Here is an 18,095-nt window from a genome sequence, read left to right as displayed (position 1 = left end):
GAGTAAAGATTAAGAGAGAAAAAGATTACATAGAATTAAACAGATCAACTAGAATAAAAAGCACAGCTGCAGCTCAAGATGTGAATAAATAGTCCCGAATTTAACTTGATGAAATGCAGAAAAGTTGTGATTTCAGAAGAGAAGTGATGCACTGCAGCTTTTCTAGGAGACCTTTATAAACGAAAATGATATGATGTAGTTCTCTTCTAGGTGTTAATGGCGAGTACCCAAGGATGAGTATGATATTGATCTCAGAGAGGCTCAAACTGTTTTCTTAATAAGAAGTCACAAACGAAAAAGGGAAGCACTGGTTTAATCTTTATAACAATGTGCTTTATATTATAAATGTTTCACACATTTTAAATGAAGGATCTTAATCTGGAAACCGAGCTGTCAGATAGTGTAATAAAAAGTAAAATATTGTATATTAGAATTGTACATGTTCTTACTTTCTATAACATTTTGTTGTCACATGCACATATCATTGTGTAGTTAGTGTGTTGATTTAGAATAACTATAGGGACTTAAAGCTCTAAAGTTCACAAAACTCACCAAACGCACAGTTAATTATCCAAGAAGCCTAGAGGAGGAATTTGTGTTTCACAGTGCTTATGCTCACTTAAAGGCAGCAGACTGTAAAACAATAGTTTAATGACCCGTAGCATTTCTCTCACCACCACCAGGCGATGCAGAAAAAACAGATTTGCACAGTGAAGTCTTGTGGAGACATGAAGACATTCAGAACATCTGGAACTTGTCAGAAAGAGGGCCGGTTCATGGGAGCCGTTCTGCTCCGAGGTAAAACCATTTGCATTAACATCCAGAACACAGAATACTTTAAACTCTGTTATGATCAGTGTTTAACATCTGGCAGTCCGACGTAAAGTAAAGGACAAGTACTTTGCTTGTGAGTAAACGGCGAAGTAACTTCAAAACACAGCATATTGAAAACCCCACACCTCTTTTCACTTAGATGTTATGTATCGATGCTGTGAGAAGCACAATAAATGAATATTTATTAATAATAAATTATATTCTCACACATTGTACAGGAGTGGATGTTGTAATCTTAAAATCTTGGCACACAAAACCGAGAAAGGGTCTTTATTTAAAGTTGAGTTTGGGAGCGGTCTGTGAGAGCGGGGGCGATCCAGCGAGCTGAATCAGACTTCTGTAATAGCATTTAAAATTAGAATTCAAAAGTTCAATTTTGTCATTTAAAGGTCCCATATTATGCTAATTTTCAGATTCATACATTCATTTTGAGTTCCAACGATAACACGTTTACATGCTTTACTGCTGGGAGGAGGCCTCGGGGAAGACCCAGGACCAGGTGGAGAGATTAGATCTCCACACTGGCCTGGGAACGCCTCAGGATCCCCCAGTTAGAGCTGGTTAATGTGGCCCAGGAAAGGGAAGTTTGGGGTCCCCTGCTAAAGCTGCTGCCCCCGCGACCCGACCCCGGATAAGCGGATGAAGATGAGATGAGATGAGACTGTTCAAAAAACCCATTATTTTTCTCAATCTGTCCGTCTGAATATATCTGTATTCCAGTGGCGGCTGCTTTCAAGGAGGGGAAGCTCATTTTTCCGGCCTATATCATAAATGTGTTTGTTTATTCATTTATAAATTCTACCCTTCGTTCCTTTTCAAGAAAATGATCTGTGACCTTGTCGTACCAACTAGGCGTCTTTTCCAGGGATTTGACCAGTGTCCTCTCAATGGCAGCAGAGCTAGGCTGCTTAAATGGCATTGGCCCAGCTGGAGCTGCTGCGCCAGGCTACTGTGAAGTGTGACTGCCTGTGAGTGTGAGTGTGAGTGACGGGGGGAGAAGCTCCACAGCTGCCGCTGAAGAGCAGGTGTAGGCTAATGCTATTAGCTAAAGTTACTATAATGACCTGCATAATGTGGTGAGACACTTAGAACAACAATCTAAGCCTGTCATTGGCAAAAACAAGCTCTTTTAGTTGACCTACAGTGACCGTCCTTGTTGCCCTGGTCGATTACATTGCAGCGAAGTTCACAGGGGCCATGGTTGCGGCGCTCTCGCTCAATACTGGACCAATATCAAAAGAAGATGTTGCCAGTAGTCACTTACACAGAAATCGAGGGGGAAATAGGATCCAGGTTGAACAATATTGAAGTTCCCCTTTAACACTTCCTTTCGTGGCCGATTTCCTGGCAGGAACAATAGGCAACAGTGCGCTTAAGAAGGGGCTAAATACAAAAAAGGCAAAACAAAGGCAACAACAACAAACATCTTCAGGCCGTCACTTCTGTGACAAACGGAAGCTGCTTCTGAATCTCACTTCTTAAAAATACACTCATTGCTTATCAGAGGAAACAGTTAGACCACTTTATTATTACATATTACATATTGAAACGAGACCCATGTTTCTAAGTCTAAGCATAATCTATAACAAAATATTGTATTTCCTTTGCTCATAATATTTTGCGCCAATAATTTGAATCTGTAAAGTAACTAAAGTTACCAAATAAATGTAGAGGAGTAAAAAGTACAATACACACTCTGAAATGTAGTGGAGTAGAAGCATAAAGTATAAAAGGTTTCTCAAAATTGTACTAGAGCGACCTGTCGTCTTTTTCACCACTTGTAGGTTTGCAGGTCTACGACTCAATTGAAGCCATTGTAGGTGAAGGGTTCGAGGACGGGGCTGCAGGTCTCTTGAGCAAGGCAGGCCATTCTATTGTTGTCACAGCTGTCCTCGCTACCCGGGGCAAAGTACACACTATCAGCAGAGTGTATAGACGGGTCCTCGTCAAAGTAGTTGTGGGGTCGCAGCAGGACTCCGCCCCCGTTGCCCACGGTTACCGTGTTGGGGATGTCCTCAGAGTGGGGGATGTGGAGGAAGCCGGTGGTCACCCAGGCAACCAGGTCCTTGGGGAATTGAAGAAATCAGGAGGAATGAGGGAACTACGGTATGTGTTAAGATTCATTTCAATTAAATTATTTTGGGGTTTTGAAATGCACGCACACGCACACGCACACACACACGCACACACACACACACACACACACACACACACACACACACACACACACACACACACACACACACACACACACACACACACACACACACACACACACACACACACACACACACACACACACACACACACACACACACACACACACACACACACACACACACACACACACACACACACACACACACACACACACACACACACACACACACACACACACACACACACACACACACACACACACACACACACACACACACACACACACACACACACACACACACACACACACACACACACACACACACAAACCTGGTTTTCAATGCTTTCGTTGTCTTCAATGTACTTGCTAAAGTCAACAGCTGGAGTCCAGATGTCATGCTGATTGTATAAACTGCCACAGCTCTGCTCCAAGTCCTTCTGCTTGGTGATGGCGACCTTATACCTGGGGAGGTAAGGTTAAGTTACATTTCAGGGAAAGAAAAAGATGAGATGATGATGAGGGAGACTGTCAGTTCTTTTATCGCCTAACAGAGAGCCTGACATCTTACCTAGCCCAGGACATGCCCCTCTCCTCTGGCTGATTCTCTGGGAGATGGTCCCCGTTGAAGCTGAACACCTGCAGCCTGTAGGAGCGCTGGTGACCCCAGCGGTTAGTCTTGTTGCTGGCGATGTGGAGGTAGCGAGGAGTCTTGGTGTCGTGACGCAGCGCTGCCTCCTGCGTGATTGAGTTTCAAGGATGAAAACAGATCACACACGATGGTGCAGAGATTTGGAGAAAGACATTTTTCAGCTCAACTCTAACAATGATTTCTGAACATAGATTATACGATTTAAATCCCATTCACAGTTTAAGACTTGAGTTGCTTGACTGTACTTGGGCTTGTAGCTATAACTGTTGAAATGTGACACTGCACCTGCTCTGTTTGAAGCTGTTTCTCCACCACCTTAGGGATCATGGCATAACGTTCAGGCATCCAGGGCAGTGTGACATTCACAAACTCCATGTCTTTGGTCTGGAATACATTCTTCACTCCTGCAGAAGGGACATATTCAGATGACATGCTATTTTCATGTTATTGTTTAATTAGCATGGCCAGTGTACAATACATGTATTGTTTCAGATATAACTTAAAGCTCAAAATGTAGTCGAATCATGTTTGTTATAGTTTTTTCTAAATATATTTTCCAAAAATGATATTCTTGCATGCTCACCTAAAACATCAACATCAACTTTGAAGTTGATAAAATGGGTGTGGATATTTCCGGTGACATTTTCGGCCACTTGGTGACCGAATGGAAAACTGTTGTTCAATGTGAAGGAAGAAGCGATGTAGCCGGAGGCGTGCACCTTGGCCTCCACTGAGCCGGTTTGGTAGAAAATGAAATCCCATATGTAGTCATAATTTCCTATAGCTGTGATTGTCCTGAAGACTAAGGCACTGTTCGCTAGTCCTCCATAACTGTTGAAGACACTTTCTGAGAAGTGCCTCCGTAGAGGGCGCCCCATGTCATGCTCAAAGACACAAATAGAATTTCTCAGTCGCCGTGGAGCACCAGTGTCCAGGAAGTGGAAAGTGTCTATGTAGGTGGCTGAATATGGGCAGTCTACCCCTCTGACCAACTCATAAGCACACCGACCAATGCCCAGGCTGCCATCGAGGAACTTGGTGAGCATGATATTTGGTGTGGAGGAGCCATAGACTGACATGGCCTCTTGAACACTTAACTCATAGATGATCCTCTCTCCTCTGAAACGAACATCAAAAACTCTCATACCTCTAAGCGGGCTCAGGCCAAAGGCAAAACTCCAGTCAAGGTATACAATGTGGTTGTTCTTCAAACTGAATCGCTTTCCTTGTACATAAAACTGCTGAGGTCCAATGCCTGTGGGTTTCTGTTTGGGTTTAAGCGAGGCGTAGTTCGGCACAGGTTTGTAGATGACTTTCTGCACAGTTCCTGCCTCATATTGCTGCTTCAGTTCCATTATACTGTCAAAGTACTGACCATTGTAAAGCACTTTAATCACAGTCCAAGACGAATAATTGGTGCTTCGGTGGTTGAAGAGGATCTCAAAGCCCACAGGGTGAATGAAGAAGCCCTCCTCATTACGGCAAAGGGAAATCCAGGTCTGCCTATCCCCTGACTTGACTCCTCTGGGCATGGTGTCGTAGTAAGGAGGGTACATAGATGCATCTATACCAAAGCTGTCCTTCAGCAGTGTACTGACTGGCTTAAGTACTTGTTGAAGAAACAATTCTATACGAATATGCTCCCCAAAAGTTACTGGACGTGCAGTCAAAGGGATCTCCATTTTATATCTGTCAGAGGTGACATTGTGGTGGTAGGACGGGTTGGGGAGAGGGCCCACAACATATTCCTCTATGGTGTTCTTTGTGCCATGAAAAACCACCGCAGTTGCTTCTCTCGCTGGCTTAGGCCCGTTGGTATCCAGGTGGTGCAATACATCCTGTTTGTTTGGCAGGGACAGATCGATCATATAGAGGTAGTCAGCTGAAGGCGGTGAAGATGGTCGAATTGAGATGTCCATCCCTGGGATCTTGGACATGTAGTCACGCACCTGTATAAACTCTTCCACCGACAGGTCAGCAAAGACGTTGCTGCGCTCATTGTGCACTGCAGGTGGGCCTCGGTTTACCTGTTGTGCAGGGCACTTTGCAGTGCGTTGGGTGTTGAGCCATATTAGGACACAGTTACTTATCAACAAGGCAACAAATATAAGAACAAAAAGGCATTTTAGGACATTGAGAATTGTTTTAGAGACCATTTCTCTGCAGCTGTACAGCGTATCTAATAGAGGAGAGAAAATCGTAGCCGTTTAAGAAGGGTTGCTTAAAGGGCTGAGCCTACTGACTTCAAAGGCTGCTTTTACAACCTGTGCGGTGTTTCTTTTGATAAGAGCAATAATGCCCAGCTATAAAGTTGCTGTGATAAATACTCAATAACATGAAAAGAGACTGCAATTCATACAAAAGGTAGCAAGATCCTTATGATTCAGGCAAGTAAATCTGTAACTAGTTGGTTCCAAGCCGATTTTCTGAATATTCAAGTGATAACCTACAGTACAAGAGAGCATACTTTAGTGAAGCATCGACATAAATTGTGGATTTACAACTGTGGGCTCTTTTAGCTCTAGTAATGTCAATGCTGGTTGGTTGGTCAGTTCACCATCTCGGTTCATACTCAAATATCTCAACAAACCGATGAAATTTTGTACAGATAATCTTGTTGCCTAGTAGACGAATCACACTGAGTGATCATCAAGCATGTCTTCATTAGGAAATTAGAATCTGAGTGATACTGAACAGCCGTTTTCTCATATGATCTCCAGACAATGTTTGATGAATCAGATGCGGACATTGTCCTTTTTAACATGTAGCAGACGACCAGAGATTGTCTGTGTCGGACATGTTCTCAGTTACTGGAAATACCCTACTTTGTTTACAGCATGCAGTAGGAAAAACACTCCAGTCATGTAGCAGGTTCATTATTTGCTGTTTTTTCCGTTCCTTGAATTAGTTTGACAATTTCGGCATTGGTTCTAACGGACAGAAGTTCCTGGATATTGTTGTCTCTCCAATTAGACATTTTCCTTGCCGTCACCCTTCTTCTTCAACCTCAGATGTTTGTTTCTTCCGATTTCGGGCACATATTTATTTAAGTTCTCTGAAAAGGCTGGTTGTCCATGTAAAACAAGTGCACAAGAAGGATGGAGGAAAGGAGTATGCAAAGATTCAATGGGGAATGGGTTCAACACTGCAGCTGGAACTCCTTGCCATTTCAGTGCTGAACAGGGCAAAGATCTGTCTCGGCACACAGTGTTTCCCGACTTTTTGGAGTGAAAGCCAACTCTGCAGTGACCAAAACTCTCATCAGCAGAAAGAATAAAATGGCTGGATTCGCCTTTGCTGAGGAGCAGGTTGTGTGGAAAGAGGAGAACACGCCCAGAGTGCACGTCAGTTATATCTGATGGGAAACAATGTGATCGGCGTAGGACCGGGGAAAGACTGAACCCAAGTGTGTGAAGAAGTTAGTTACATTTGGAGGAAGTGTCATGGTCTGGGGGATGTTTTCTGCAGCAGGAGTTGGGCCTCTTGTACAGCTACATGGCAGAGTGAATGTAAATGTTTATGTGAACTTCCTTCGGCAACATGCAATACCTTCACTGCAATTGTCTCCCAATCAGCTGCAATTTTCATGCAAGACAATGCTCCCTGTCACACTGCTAAACAGGTTAAGCAGTCTCTTAAAGCAATTGAAACAATAAAATGGACAGCCCAGAGTCCAGATCTAAACCACATAGAGAATCTCTGGAAAATCCTTGGCGACAGAGTAATGTCCAAGAAACCCACTAAAGTTACTGAACTGTGGAAGAGACTGAAGAAGAATGGACCAAGATCAAACCAGAGCAGTGTGAGAAACTAGTGACGTCCTGTGGGCGCAGATGTGCTGAAGTCATTCAAAGCTGTGGCCTCTACACTTCCTGTTCATTTTTGAATCCTATAGCCTGAGAAAACTGTGGTTTAAAGCTTCTCTTTTGACACTGTGGTTACTTTTCTCTAATTTTCACAAAATAAAGGTTTTGTTGAAGTGCCTTGTTTGTTTTTTTAAAGCATGCAAGTACAGCAGTGGTATAGCCACAGTGGATATTTTATCACATCCTGAACACTAAAAAAAGAACAGTATTTCAGAATAAATCAAGTACTAATACCTGTTCTCATCTCATCTTCTGCCTCTTATCCGGGGTCGGGTCGCGGGGGCAGCAGCTTTAGCAGCGGACCCCAAACTTCCCTTTCACGGGCCACATTAACCTGATGGCTGAACTTCTCCAGTGTATATTAAGGTCTCCAGATGATAAATTCTAACTTTGGTGACCCCCTGACTATTCATGCAGTGTCATCATCCGGTCAAAGATTTTGTAGTTATCAAACTCTATATTTCATCTTCTACTATGTGGGCAGGCACACAATTTGGTCATCCCATCACTTTCCGTATAGCACCACCACCATTTTCATCATACACACGTACCTGTTGAAAGCTGATCAGGAACCTGTAAACATGGCAGTGAAATCAGAATTCTGTTCCCCTATCTCAGCTTTATAAAACCAGATTTCATGACATTAAAGAAATCTGCTTGATTGACAAAATAACACCGCAACAGTTATCTAAGTGCATGTAAACAGTGACCTGTTAGTTGGCGGTAGCACTTTATTGCAGAGAAAAGCAATCTGTTTTATGATGGATTTACAACTGGGGTCAAACCAACACTGATCGGCTGTGACACAATGATAAAAAAAAAAACATCTGAGGTATGCCAGATAAGTAGAGTGATTATAAAATTTTACAATAGCATTGTTGTTAATCTACACAATCAATAAAGTTAGAAGAACAAGAGTTGTCCGTTGTCTGTGTAATAATGACTCAGAGAATCAGGGGTCAAGGTTTGAGGGAAAAAGAGTCAATCAGATAGCCTGGACATCCAGACCTAAGGTCCTGCAATGAGCGATAGACCTTCCCCCAATTCAAGGGGAGGCACCAACGCATGCAACTGGATAGCACTACGACCAACCAGAGCAATGAACATGGTGACGGATCTAGATCGACGGAAACAAGTCAATTGCAGTTTGTCTTGGAGAAGAGTTTGTTGGACATAGCGTCACCCAGTTACGCCCGCCCTTAACAGACAGTACCATTTGATTGTTGGTTCAGGATTTTTTGCTGACATAGCTCCAATGGTTCATGCCCAGAGGCAGCTGCAGAGAAAATTAAAATTTGCTAGCAGTGCATCTGGATGTCCAGGGCACAAAAAACCCCCCAAAACGTGCATAGTACTGTATGCCAATGTTCCCAGTCATGCACACATGCATTAACACGCAGTCACAAAACTGTCACTTTTTATTTGAAATTAAAAACACAGTTTGAACATGGGAGAAAATTAAAGGATATTGTTCAAGTCTATGTAAATTCAGTTATCAAATGCCCATTTGTGGGTAGAAAATCTGTTATTGGTGGCTGTAATTGTTCCTGTCCATACTGGCTACGAGATACCTTCCTGGTGTGATTGCGATGTGAGTGATTGGGGACAACATCCACAATCCTTGTTGTGTAAAAATACGTTCAAAAATGTATAGTTTTCTTTGCGGTTGTGGAAAGCTGGAAGCTGAGACACTCCGGATTTTGTCTGATTGAGCAAAGCAAATTGGGCGTGGACACTTTACATCTGGTCGTGATGCTGCTGCTTAAAGGTAGTTAAAATAGTTAGATAATGAAATGTTGTTAATGCATCTTTTGGTGTATATATCCCACTGGACATTTTGGCAGCCATGGCACATTTTAGGAAAGGCTACACAGCTGGCATTCCAATTTATTCAAATGTATTTAGTTAGTTGGAATTGGTTCAAACTAGAAATTGGATAAACAGCCCTTGCCATCTATTTCTTTATCACTTTGTTTGCTTAAAATTAAAAAAAATTAAAAAACACATTTTGCATGCACTTTAAAGATGAACCCTAACCTCACTTTGTTGTTTTCCACTGAACTGTCAAGTTGCCAAATGTACTTAAAGCTCCAGGCTTCGATATCCCATCATGAGGTGAACAAAATACAAAACAAGGATATTACAGCACACATCTGGTCAAAACTGAAGACTCCAGATATCTATACATGTTTTTGAGTGCAAACACCTGCACTCTAGTTTATGTTGGTATGTTCAAAAGACTATTGACGAAGCCTTTTGAGTTCCAGTTCAAGCCTGCTTGAGCACAAGAGACACATACATTGTGTATTCCTATTGTGTAGAAGGACACACAGCCAGCAAGGTCTCTTTATGTTTTGGAGTCCACCCCTTTCTGACAGATCCATACAGACAGACAGCAGGGTGCTACAGTGTTCATAGAGGCCAGCCTAGAGCAGGTTCAATGTGAATCTGGACCTCAGGTGCCACCTCCATAAGCACCACATGTTCTTCCCTATGCTTCTCTTGAACAGGAGGGCAGTTAAACAGGTTTTTTCTTGGGATGCACTTGTGTATTAAAGAGCCACTATGATGGAAAGATACAACAAAAAAAAGCAGAATGGGCAGAGGGAGAAGAATAATACTTATGTCAAGAGCAAAAATCCTCCGTGACGAATGGATGTCCTGAAAAACTGTGCGGTCAAATCTCAGTATGTCAGGATCTTTGCAACACTAAAGCTGAAGAACTACAGCTGTTTTACGTAGCTCTGAGGAAAATGGCCTGCATTCTATTTGAGAAAAGGGTCCCTCGACAATTTAAGGCAAACCGGAAGGAGACTGGGTGGAGTTGGAGTTTTAAATTCCAGGTTTTTTCTCAGGACGGCCATGTGCCCAGAAAAGATCCAGAGAAACAAAATAAAAAATGAGAAAACATGATAAATCCTGATGGAAGCATGGCATCCACATGGGCAAAACTCCAGATAACGCAGACAGGAATTGAAACCCGCAGGAATCTTTGAGCTTCAGTCCCAGTGGAGCAGATGGGACGCAGGCCATGTAGGCGGTCTTTGCGTGTGCAGTCAGGATATTATGGGAAAGAGTTTGAGGTCAGGTTTCAGAGTACTGGGAATCAAAACTGAAGGTCACGGGGTAGAAAGCGTGTCTGCGACTGCAGATTGAGGCCAAAACAAAAGATGGAGGCAGATCCCACAACAGCTGTTTGTGTGTAGGAATGGGTGTGGGTTTTAAAAAGCATCAACTTCCTCTAGCTCACTATGTACCCAGATAGCTGGGGTTTACATATAGAACAGTGAGCAGCATTTGTGTAAAGACTGAATATCAGCACACTCTGATTGCATCGTGTACTCTTAATCAAAAGCCAATACTATAGGTCAGTGCTGTTTGACTGAGCTCATGTTGTGTGTTTGTATGTGTGTGTGTGTAGGGGTTGTCAGTAAAGAGCTTCTGCGTTGCTGTTTCTGGGTTTCTTGATCTTCTCAATGTTCTTCAGGATCATATCGTGAAGAATCACCTAAAAGCAACACGCAGAAATATTAAATTAACTTTGGGTAACACGCTGCACTCTACAGTGTCACAGTGGAGGACGGGCAGGACAAATACAACACATCCTATATGAACATGTGCTCAACAACAACAACATCAGAGGAGAAATGACGACTCCTGAGTCGCATATATATCTGTCCTCTCACCCTATGAGCTTCTGATAACTCCCCCTTAACCTAGACATCAGGCTCTAGTAACATTTGACCCTCATTCACTGCAGCTTGTGTGGACGAGGCGTTAAAAAGACAAATCAACACTCACATATTGATTCCTGAGCTCTGAAACAATGATTTTCAAACTGATGTACTCCTTCTCATCAATCTCTGATATGGTCCTCCTGTAGTCCTCCTGCAGAGTAGAGACAGTTGATCATGAAGACAATCAAACAGGTTCTCAGAGAAGAGCCTCACACACACACAACACACACACACACACACAACGCACACACACACACACAACGCACACACACTACTCACCACGTGAGGGTACTTGACAATTTTGGAGACGAGTTTGGCTCTTGTTATGTAATATCTGGAGATCTGGTCCAGGTAAGATGCTGCCTCGGACTCCACCGTCCTCAGCTCTGCCACAGTCTCTTCCTACAGACAGAGACAGACGAAAACGGAATTATTGTTACACGCGGAAACACGCTTCTTTAGCGGTTATACTAGCAACATTTGAATCTAAAATTATCTTCATCTGACTAGCAGTTTTGTAGACCAGACAAACTCATCTGGATTCCTCCTGGCTAAAGATCTAGTAGTTGGTCAGGCCCAGGTCCTCTTTAAAGAAAGAGAGGTACCCATCACTAACTTTGTGAGTTGAGGAACTTTTATTCTGAAAATTGAAAAAAAGGTGCTCACTGGGAAACTGAAGCCCAGCAATTACTGTGTACACTGTGGAGCATGTCAGTGCCGCCCCCCGGTGTCAAACATAGGGAGTGCAATTTCAGCCTCCATTCCAAAACATTTAAATAAGAAGAATCAGAAAACCTTTAATGTCCCGCAGACAGGGAAATTCTTTTGTCACAGCAGCAACAGAATATGACAAAATAAGATAAAAAAAATAGCAAAAATAAGCAATAAAGTAAAATTTAAAAAGGGAAGAAATAGAAATAGACATATATTCATATGCACATGGTATAGTGCAGTTGTTCTTGTTTTGTAATAATATAATATGGAGTGAATAAATATGAGTAAAAAGGAGAGGAAATACAAGTGAGGAAAAAGCCAATGAGAATCAAGTCCTGCAGTGACGCGCTGTTTTGAACTGGTGTGAAATATTCGGTTAAATGGGAGAATAGCGCGACTTCAATCTCCTTTATTTTAGACTATTTTAAATGACTACACCTAAAATTAGATTCCAGAGCACGGACCTTTTATAACATATCCTGTATATTTTAAGACCAACTTGCCTTATGAACATGGCTCCTTTACACATAAAAGCCCACCTCTGAGAGAGGTTGTAGAGCGCGTTTGCACATGTAGAGCACGAACGTGCGCACGTGTACGAGCACGAGGCCTACGACGGTTCTGATGTAATTTATGTGCGCCTGTTGGGACATAGAAAATAGAAGGACGGACCATGCGCGGACATTAAACAACAACAACAACGGCAGTGAAAGGTTCACGTTGGTGTGATGCGGAGGTGGAGTGTTTACTGCAGATTTGGTCGATGAAAAGATTCAAAAACAGTCGACAAGACGCACAAAAACTCAGAGGTCTACGGAAAGATTTGTAAACAAAGCGACGCATCGCGATAACGTCAATCAATGCGTGTGACGTGTTACGACGTGATGGCGTATGGACAGGCAAGAAGCATTTGCGCGAGGCCCAGGCAGTGTGAGTACAAACGGGCTGGCAAGCGGGGGGAGAGGGAGGGGGGGGGGGACAAGTACCCTAAAGCCCGGGGCGCGGTGCGGAAGGACAGTGTGAGTGCGCCTTCAGAGAGGACCGACCTGTATGGAGACTCCAAAGTTGTTTCCGTCTTCTATTCTGGGGATGAGCAGCTGGACCCACATCTTAACCTGACAGAGTAGAGACAAGATGATGTGATTAAAAACGGACATTTTAGCAGCATGGAGACAGTGCTCATTAAATGATTTCACCCAGGGAGCAGTTAAAGGTGCCTGAAACATCAAAGTACTTCACAAAAACAAGATGAACATCCTGTGTCACAGTGACACATTCATACGTCAGAACCATCGTTTCACTGTGACTGCACCGTTTGGATCGGTGATGAAAATAAAGCTGCCGTAGCACATCATCATCATCATAGCACATGCTCCTAAGATGGTCAAAGATCACCGACATCCAAGTTGGGCTTTAAAAGTGGGTCATAAATACCACTCATCAGCTGATCCATCAATAAATAGTAACATAAGGAGAATGAGTTACTGCTAATGCAAAATCAACAATTCCCTGCTGTCACTTCACATTAAAAGCTTTCCATTAGTCAGCCCGAGGCTTTTATTGTGAAAAAAGGTATAAGAAATGCAACGTGTTTATTGCAGAGTTAGCAAACAAACACTTACTGTGTTACACTTCTCAATCAGCGTCCGAATTTCTGGTTTGACTCGTTCAATCAGGTCCACCAGCTTGCCGTTACATTTCAGCATCCCCTCTGGCGTCCCCGGAGCTTTGGTTCCCCCTGGAACCAAACACAGCGTGTACAGTTAATCTCTTCATCTCAGCCCAGGGCAATGTTGCTGCTGGTTCCAGTTCTCACACTCGGCTGCGTGATTTGGATCGATACAACCATCAACGTGCAGAGCAAAGCAGGGTGGTTTACACACAAAGCATGCAACAAACTCTGAGCGTCGGCCTGAACTCTACGCTGACTAATCTTGAGATGAGAAACTCTTGGGTTTTTGGTTACAGAACAGCTGATCAGTTAGTCTAATAGACTGTGAGTAGGTTGAATCAGGAAATAAAGAGCCTTCAAATGAGCCCGGATACTAGGATTCACCATGGCAACTTACCATGGTGAATAAAAAGGGAGAGCCTCCATTTTAATCCAGTGGTCGTAAATATATTAATGCATGTACGGTATATGCTGACTGTGCACAGATATCTGAGGGGGGGGTGTTGTTAATTTCTTAACTCAGTGGAGGTTTTGTTCCGTGTTCTCCATTAATTTTATCACATTTAAAGGTTGGACATTTATTTTGATCTTTCCTTAACATCATTCAGTAGCTTTATTGCAGCTGCTTCAACAAGAACTACTTGTTTTTACTTCCAAACTACATCCTGCAGCTGCACCACGATCCTGATCACTCGGAAATATTAACATATGATCTTTATTAGTGTCGGGATGAAGTTCCTTAAGTGTCACCAGTCACGTCGTGAGTTATGACCATGGATATTATTCACTGATACATGTCTAAAGAGTCATACAGAACTGAGATTACACATGATGTGCCATAAACATTTCAGTGGAGCTGCTCCAACAATCGGACAGCCGTCTCTGCACGGAGTCGTGGTGTTTAAACAAAAGGGCACACAGGGGTTTTAGTTTGGCGAGGTTCACAGACTCAGTAACCACGGTAACTGACTGCAAGTTCAAGCTATATTTTTTTTCTAGAAATGACAATTCTGAATTCCCTTCATCTTGGGGTTAACAAACTCAGAGTTTCCCCTAATCCTGCTTTCTGAATCGGGTCTGGGGTCGGGCCGAGCACTGCAAAGCCAGTTCACTGTTAGATTGGTGTTAATCGTTTCAAGTAGGCGTCATGATCGATTCATCAGACATTTCTAAACCTTAAAGCACACAATGCAATTAACTGGCATGGCGTTGGTCAAAATGTGGGTGATATATTTACCATGAGAGAGAAAAATAAGAGACATACAGACTTATTCGCAAAAAAACAAACACAACATTAATGTATATTATGAAATTGGGAACCCAAAACACAGAATAGAGTCTTCTGAAACTCTCATCCATGGTTTTTCACCTTGCCAGCTCTCATTAGCGACTCCATCTTCTAGTTTCCTCTTCTTGGTATTCTGCAGCACAAACAGAACATGTCATTTCACTCTTACGCCAGAAGCGTGGCTCAGGAGACGGCCGTTGGTCTGACTGTCACCCGGTCCATCACTTTATTTCGGACTGAAACATCTCAACAACTATAATGGATTGTAATGGAATTGTGCGCAGTAATTTAGGATTTCCATAACTTCCTCTGGCTTTACACCAAGCGGCGTCATTAGGTCAACATTTGAATGCATCCAACACTTTGGTTTATGACCAAATACCTGCAGAACTGATGACATCCCCATCAGACTCAGCTGTACTTTGTGCTTAGTTCTAACTACCGGCTTTCTGCAGGATCTTTAAGACCTTTTGAAGACCACGTAGAATGCAGTTACAATAGTAACAGTACAGTAGTAGTCATGATTGTTGGATGACACTAAAGTGTCACCTGACTCACCGTGTCCACACCATCATGGCTGTTGGTGAAGAGAACCGGCTCTGGGACTGTGAACTTGATCTCTGAGTGGATTTCTTTCAGGTCAGCGACGTTGAGGATCGGCTCCTGGATAAAGACCACATGAAAAAGGTTAAAAAAATGTAATTTTGTAAAACACATTTCAAGTATTTTCAGGGCATTATTAAAACGTTTCTCATAGGCAGCAGAACGATGACAAGAAATGAGAGCGAGAGATGCTAAAATTAAACTGGGGACGTTAGTCTGTGTCTGAGGTACTCTACTTACACTCACAAACATAACTCATAATATCATTCACGAAAATATTTTCATGAAATCAGAGTCTGGGGGGGGGGGGCTTTAATGCCTTTATTTGGAGGACAGCTTGAAGAATGACAGGAAACAGGAGTGAGAGAGGGCGGGGCATGCAGCAAAGGGTCGCAGTAGGGATTCAAACCCGGGCCACTGCGTCGAGGACCTCCAGCCTCAGTGCATGGGGCGCCTGATGGCTCAGTGAGCGGACTCTAACCACTGAGCCACCAGGAGCCCCCAGAGTGTGTTTTTGATCAATTAATGCATTTTTCTCCGACGTCCATTTAATATGTTTACATTCAGCAATTATCTCTTAATTTAGCAGTTTTCAGTTAGTGGCGGGGTCCGCAAATTACTATGCTGGACTCAGCCGTCCTTCATACCCACAAGGGATTGACAGGAGGGAGTGTGAGTGCTGCTCAACGGTCCTCTGTGTTATTATAGTGCACGTGTTGTCATCACCGCAATTTGAATTGTGACACAAGCCTTCAGTCCGGTCACATACCTTGAGAAAGTTATCCAACTCCAGGAGCTTTCGGGGGAAAAAGCTGGCGACCAGGTGCTCGGCCTACAGCAACAGACAGTTGAACGTTTGGTGTTAAAAGAACACTGATAACGGTGACGTTACGAATGAACTGAACAAGAGGGAGAGAGAAAAGACAGAAAGAGAGACATCTGGGTACATCTTGGTTTAGCTGTGTCATGCAAGATACTTACCTCACTGCTGATCTGCTCCCTGAATGTTTCCACCTGTCGACAGATTGACAGGCAGTCAGAACACCTATATTCAGTAATAGCAGTGATACACTATACGTACAGTGTCAGGGAGGAAGATTTAGGTATTGTCGCCAAGCCTTAAAATCTGCAATGAGCTAATGTGTCGACCACTAAAGGAAACATCTCATAGTAAAAATAGCACTGAAAACCCCACGTTATTAAACAAACACATATAACTATAAATAATAATACGCTAAATTTAAAATGTACACACAGAATTTACGAATTCAGAAGAAGAAGAACTTTTTTTATCCCGCAACGGGGAAATGGAATTTTTTCACTCTTATTATTAATCATGTTACACAGACAGGCCCGAAATACACACACACACACACACACACACACACACACACACACACACACACACACACACACACACACACACACACACACACACACACACACACACACACACACACACACACACACACACACACACACACTAAGGAGAGATGTTAGAGCTAGGGGGCTGCCAGTGACCGGGTTTGGTGCCTTGCTCAACAGCACCTCTGCAGTGCCCAGGAGATGAACTGGCACCTCTCCAGCCACCAGTCCACGCTCCATACATGATCCACACAGGGACTTGAACCAGCAACCCTAAAGTTCCCAGCCAAGTCACCTATGAACTGAGCTACTGCCGCCCTAAACTATGTAAATGATGTTATAAGTAAACTGCAGAATACAAAATGCCTGACTTAATATTGAGTTGAATGAACCACAGCATCTATGAAGTGCACAGCAGAGACGAAAATGAGGTTCTGACTGAATGTGACCAATGTGTAAAGTGACATTAGCAGTAACGTTAAACCTGGCGGAAAAGTGTGCAGTGAGAGGTGGTGACCGTCGTCACCGCAGCCCGGTGTTCAGGACCAGGTCCAGGCCCGGTGTGTGCCCTGAGCAGCCGGCCGGGCAGCTCACACTCTCACCTTGGTCTTCATGTCGCGGTCGACCTTCAGAAGAGATGACATGGCGTGGAATAAACGTGAAAAAGCACTCAGGTGTCCGGCAAAGCTAAGACCTTTGTCACTGTTGTTAGCACCGCATGCACGGGGCCGCCACTCCTGCGTTCGCAAGCAAATGACGTCATGAAAAAGCGACGCGCAAATTCGAGGCGCTTGATTTTGTCACCGTGAGCGACTCTACTGTCAGGTCCCTGCGGCGGGACGAGGAGGAGCCGCCCTCCCAGACGAGGCCATGAAGGAAATCCAGCAAACCTCCCATTGTACCTCTTCTTCTTCTTCTTCTTCTTCTTCTTCTTCTTCTTCTTCTTCTTCTTCTTCGTTGCGGTTTTAGGGCAGCCGGCATCCAAACGTCGCATTGCTGCCACCTATGGGACTAACACCTTAGTGCTCTATACTCTTCTATACAGCCCAGTGTCTTTTAAGAATCTGAAAAAACAGCTTTTCCCCTCCTGCTTGAGCCCACTTCCAAAATACTTTTAAGAGAAACTTCATTTAATCCAATTTATTGCATTCGCTTAGAACAGGGGGGTCAAACTCCAATTCACAGTGGGCCAAATTTAAAAACTGG

The 18,095-nt window shown here is 43.4% G+C and overlaps 2 protein-coding genes across 3 annotated transcripts; both read right to left on the bottom strand.

The window, feature by feature from the left end:
* Positions 1-2,635: 2,635 nt before the first annotated feature.
* On the bottom strand, positions 2,636-5,800 carry LOC310959742 (amine oxidase [copper-containing] 3-like; the record flags this gene model as incomplete). The annotated part of the gene is made up of 5 exons (XM_083931202.1): positions 2,636-2,899; positions 3,325-3,457; positions 3,564-3,730; positions 3,930-4,048; positions 4,228-5,800. The coding sequence occupies 5 exons, from the start codon at positions 5,798-5,800 to the stop codon at positions 2,636-2,638; spliced, it is 2,256 nt and encodes a 751-aa protein (XP_083787328.1).
* Positions 5,801-8,921: 3,121 nt separating this feature from the next.
* LOC310960120 (proteasome activator complex subunit 3-like) lies at positions 8,922-17,621 on the bottom strand. Of its 2 annotated transcripts, none has more exons than XR_014593592.1 (10): positions 17,492-17,621; positions 16,506-16,538; positions 16,294-16,356; positions 15,480-15,584; positions 15,003-15,054; positions 13,580-13,699; positions 13,008-13,070; positions 11,527-11,649; positions 11,312-11,398; positions 8,922-11,018 (listed from the first exon to the last, which is right to left on the bottom strand). XR_014593592.1 is itself a non-coding variant. In XM_083931735.1 (10 exons), exons 1-10 carry the CDS (start codon positions 17,531-17,533, stop codon positions 10,938-10,940), a joined length of 771 nt encoding a protein of 256 aa, XP_083787861.1. In that variant the 5' UTR covers positions 17,534-17,621; the 3' UTR covers positions 8,922-10,937. The 2 variants fall into 2 exon arrangements, 1 of the variants encoding a protein (XP_083787861.1); XM_083931735.1 differs by having other exon boundaries at positions 13,008-13,076; positions 13,584-13,699.
* Between the last annotated feature and the right edge of the window lie 474 nt (positions 17,622-18,095).

Source organism: Echiichthys vipera, assembly GCF_963691815.1.
Source record: "Echiichthys vipera genome assembly, chromosome: 17".
In the NCBI taxonomy this organism is placed as follows: Eukaryota; Metazoa; Chordata; class Actinopteri; order Perciformes; family Trachinidae; genus Echiichthys; species Echiichthys vipera.
This window is presented reverse-complemented; position numbering and strand designations above follow the sequence as displayed.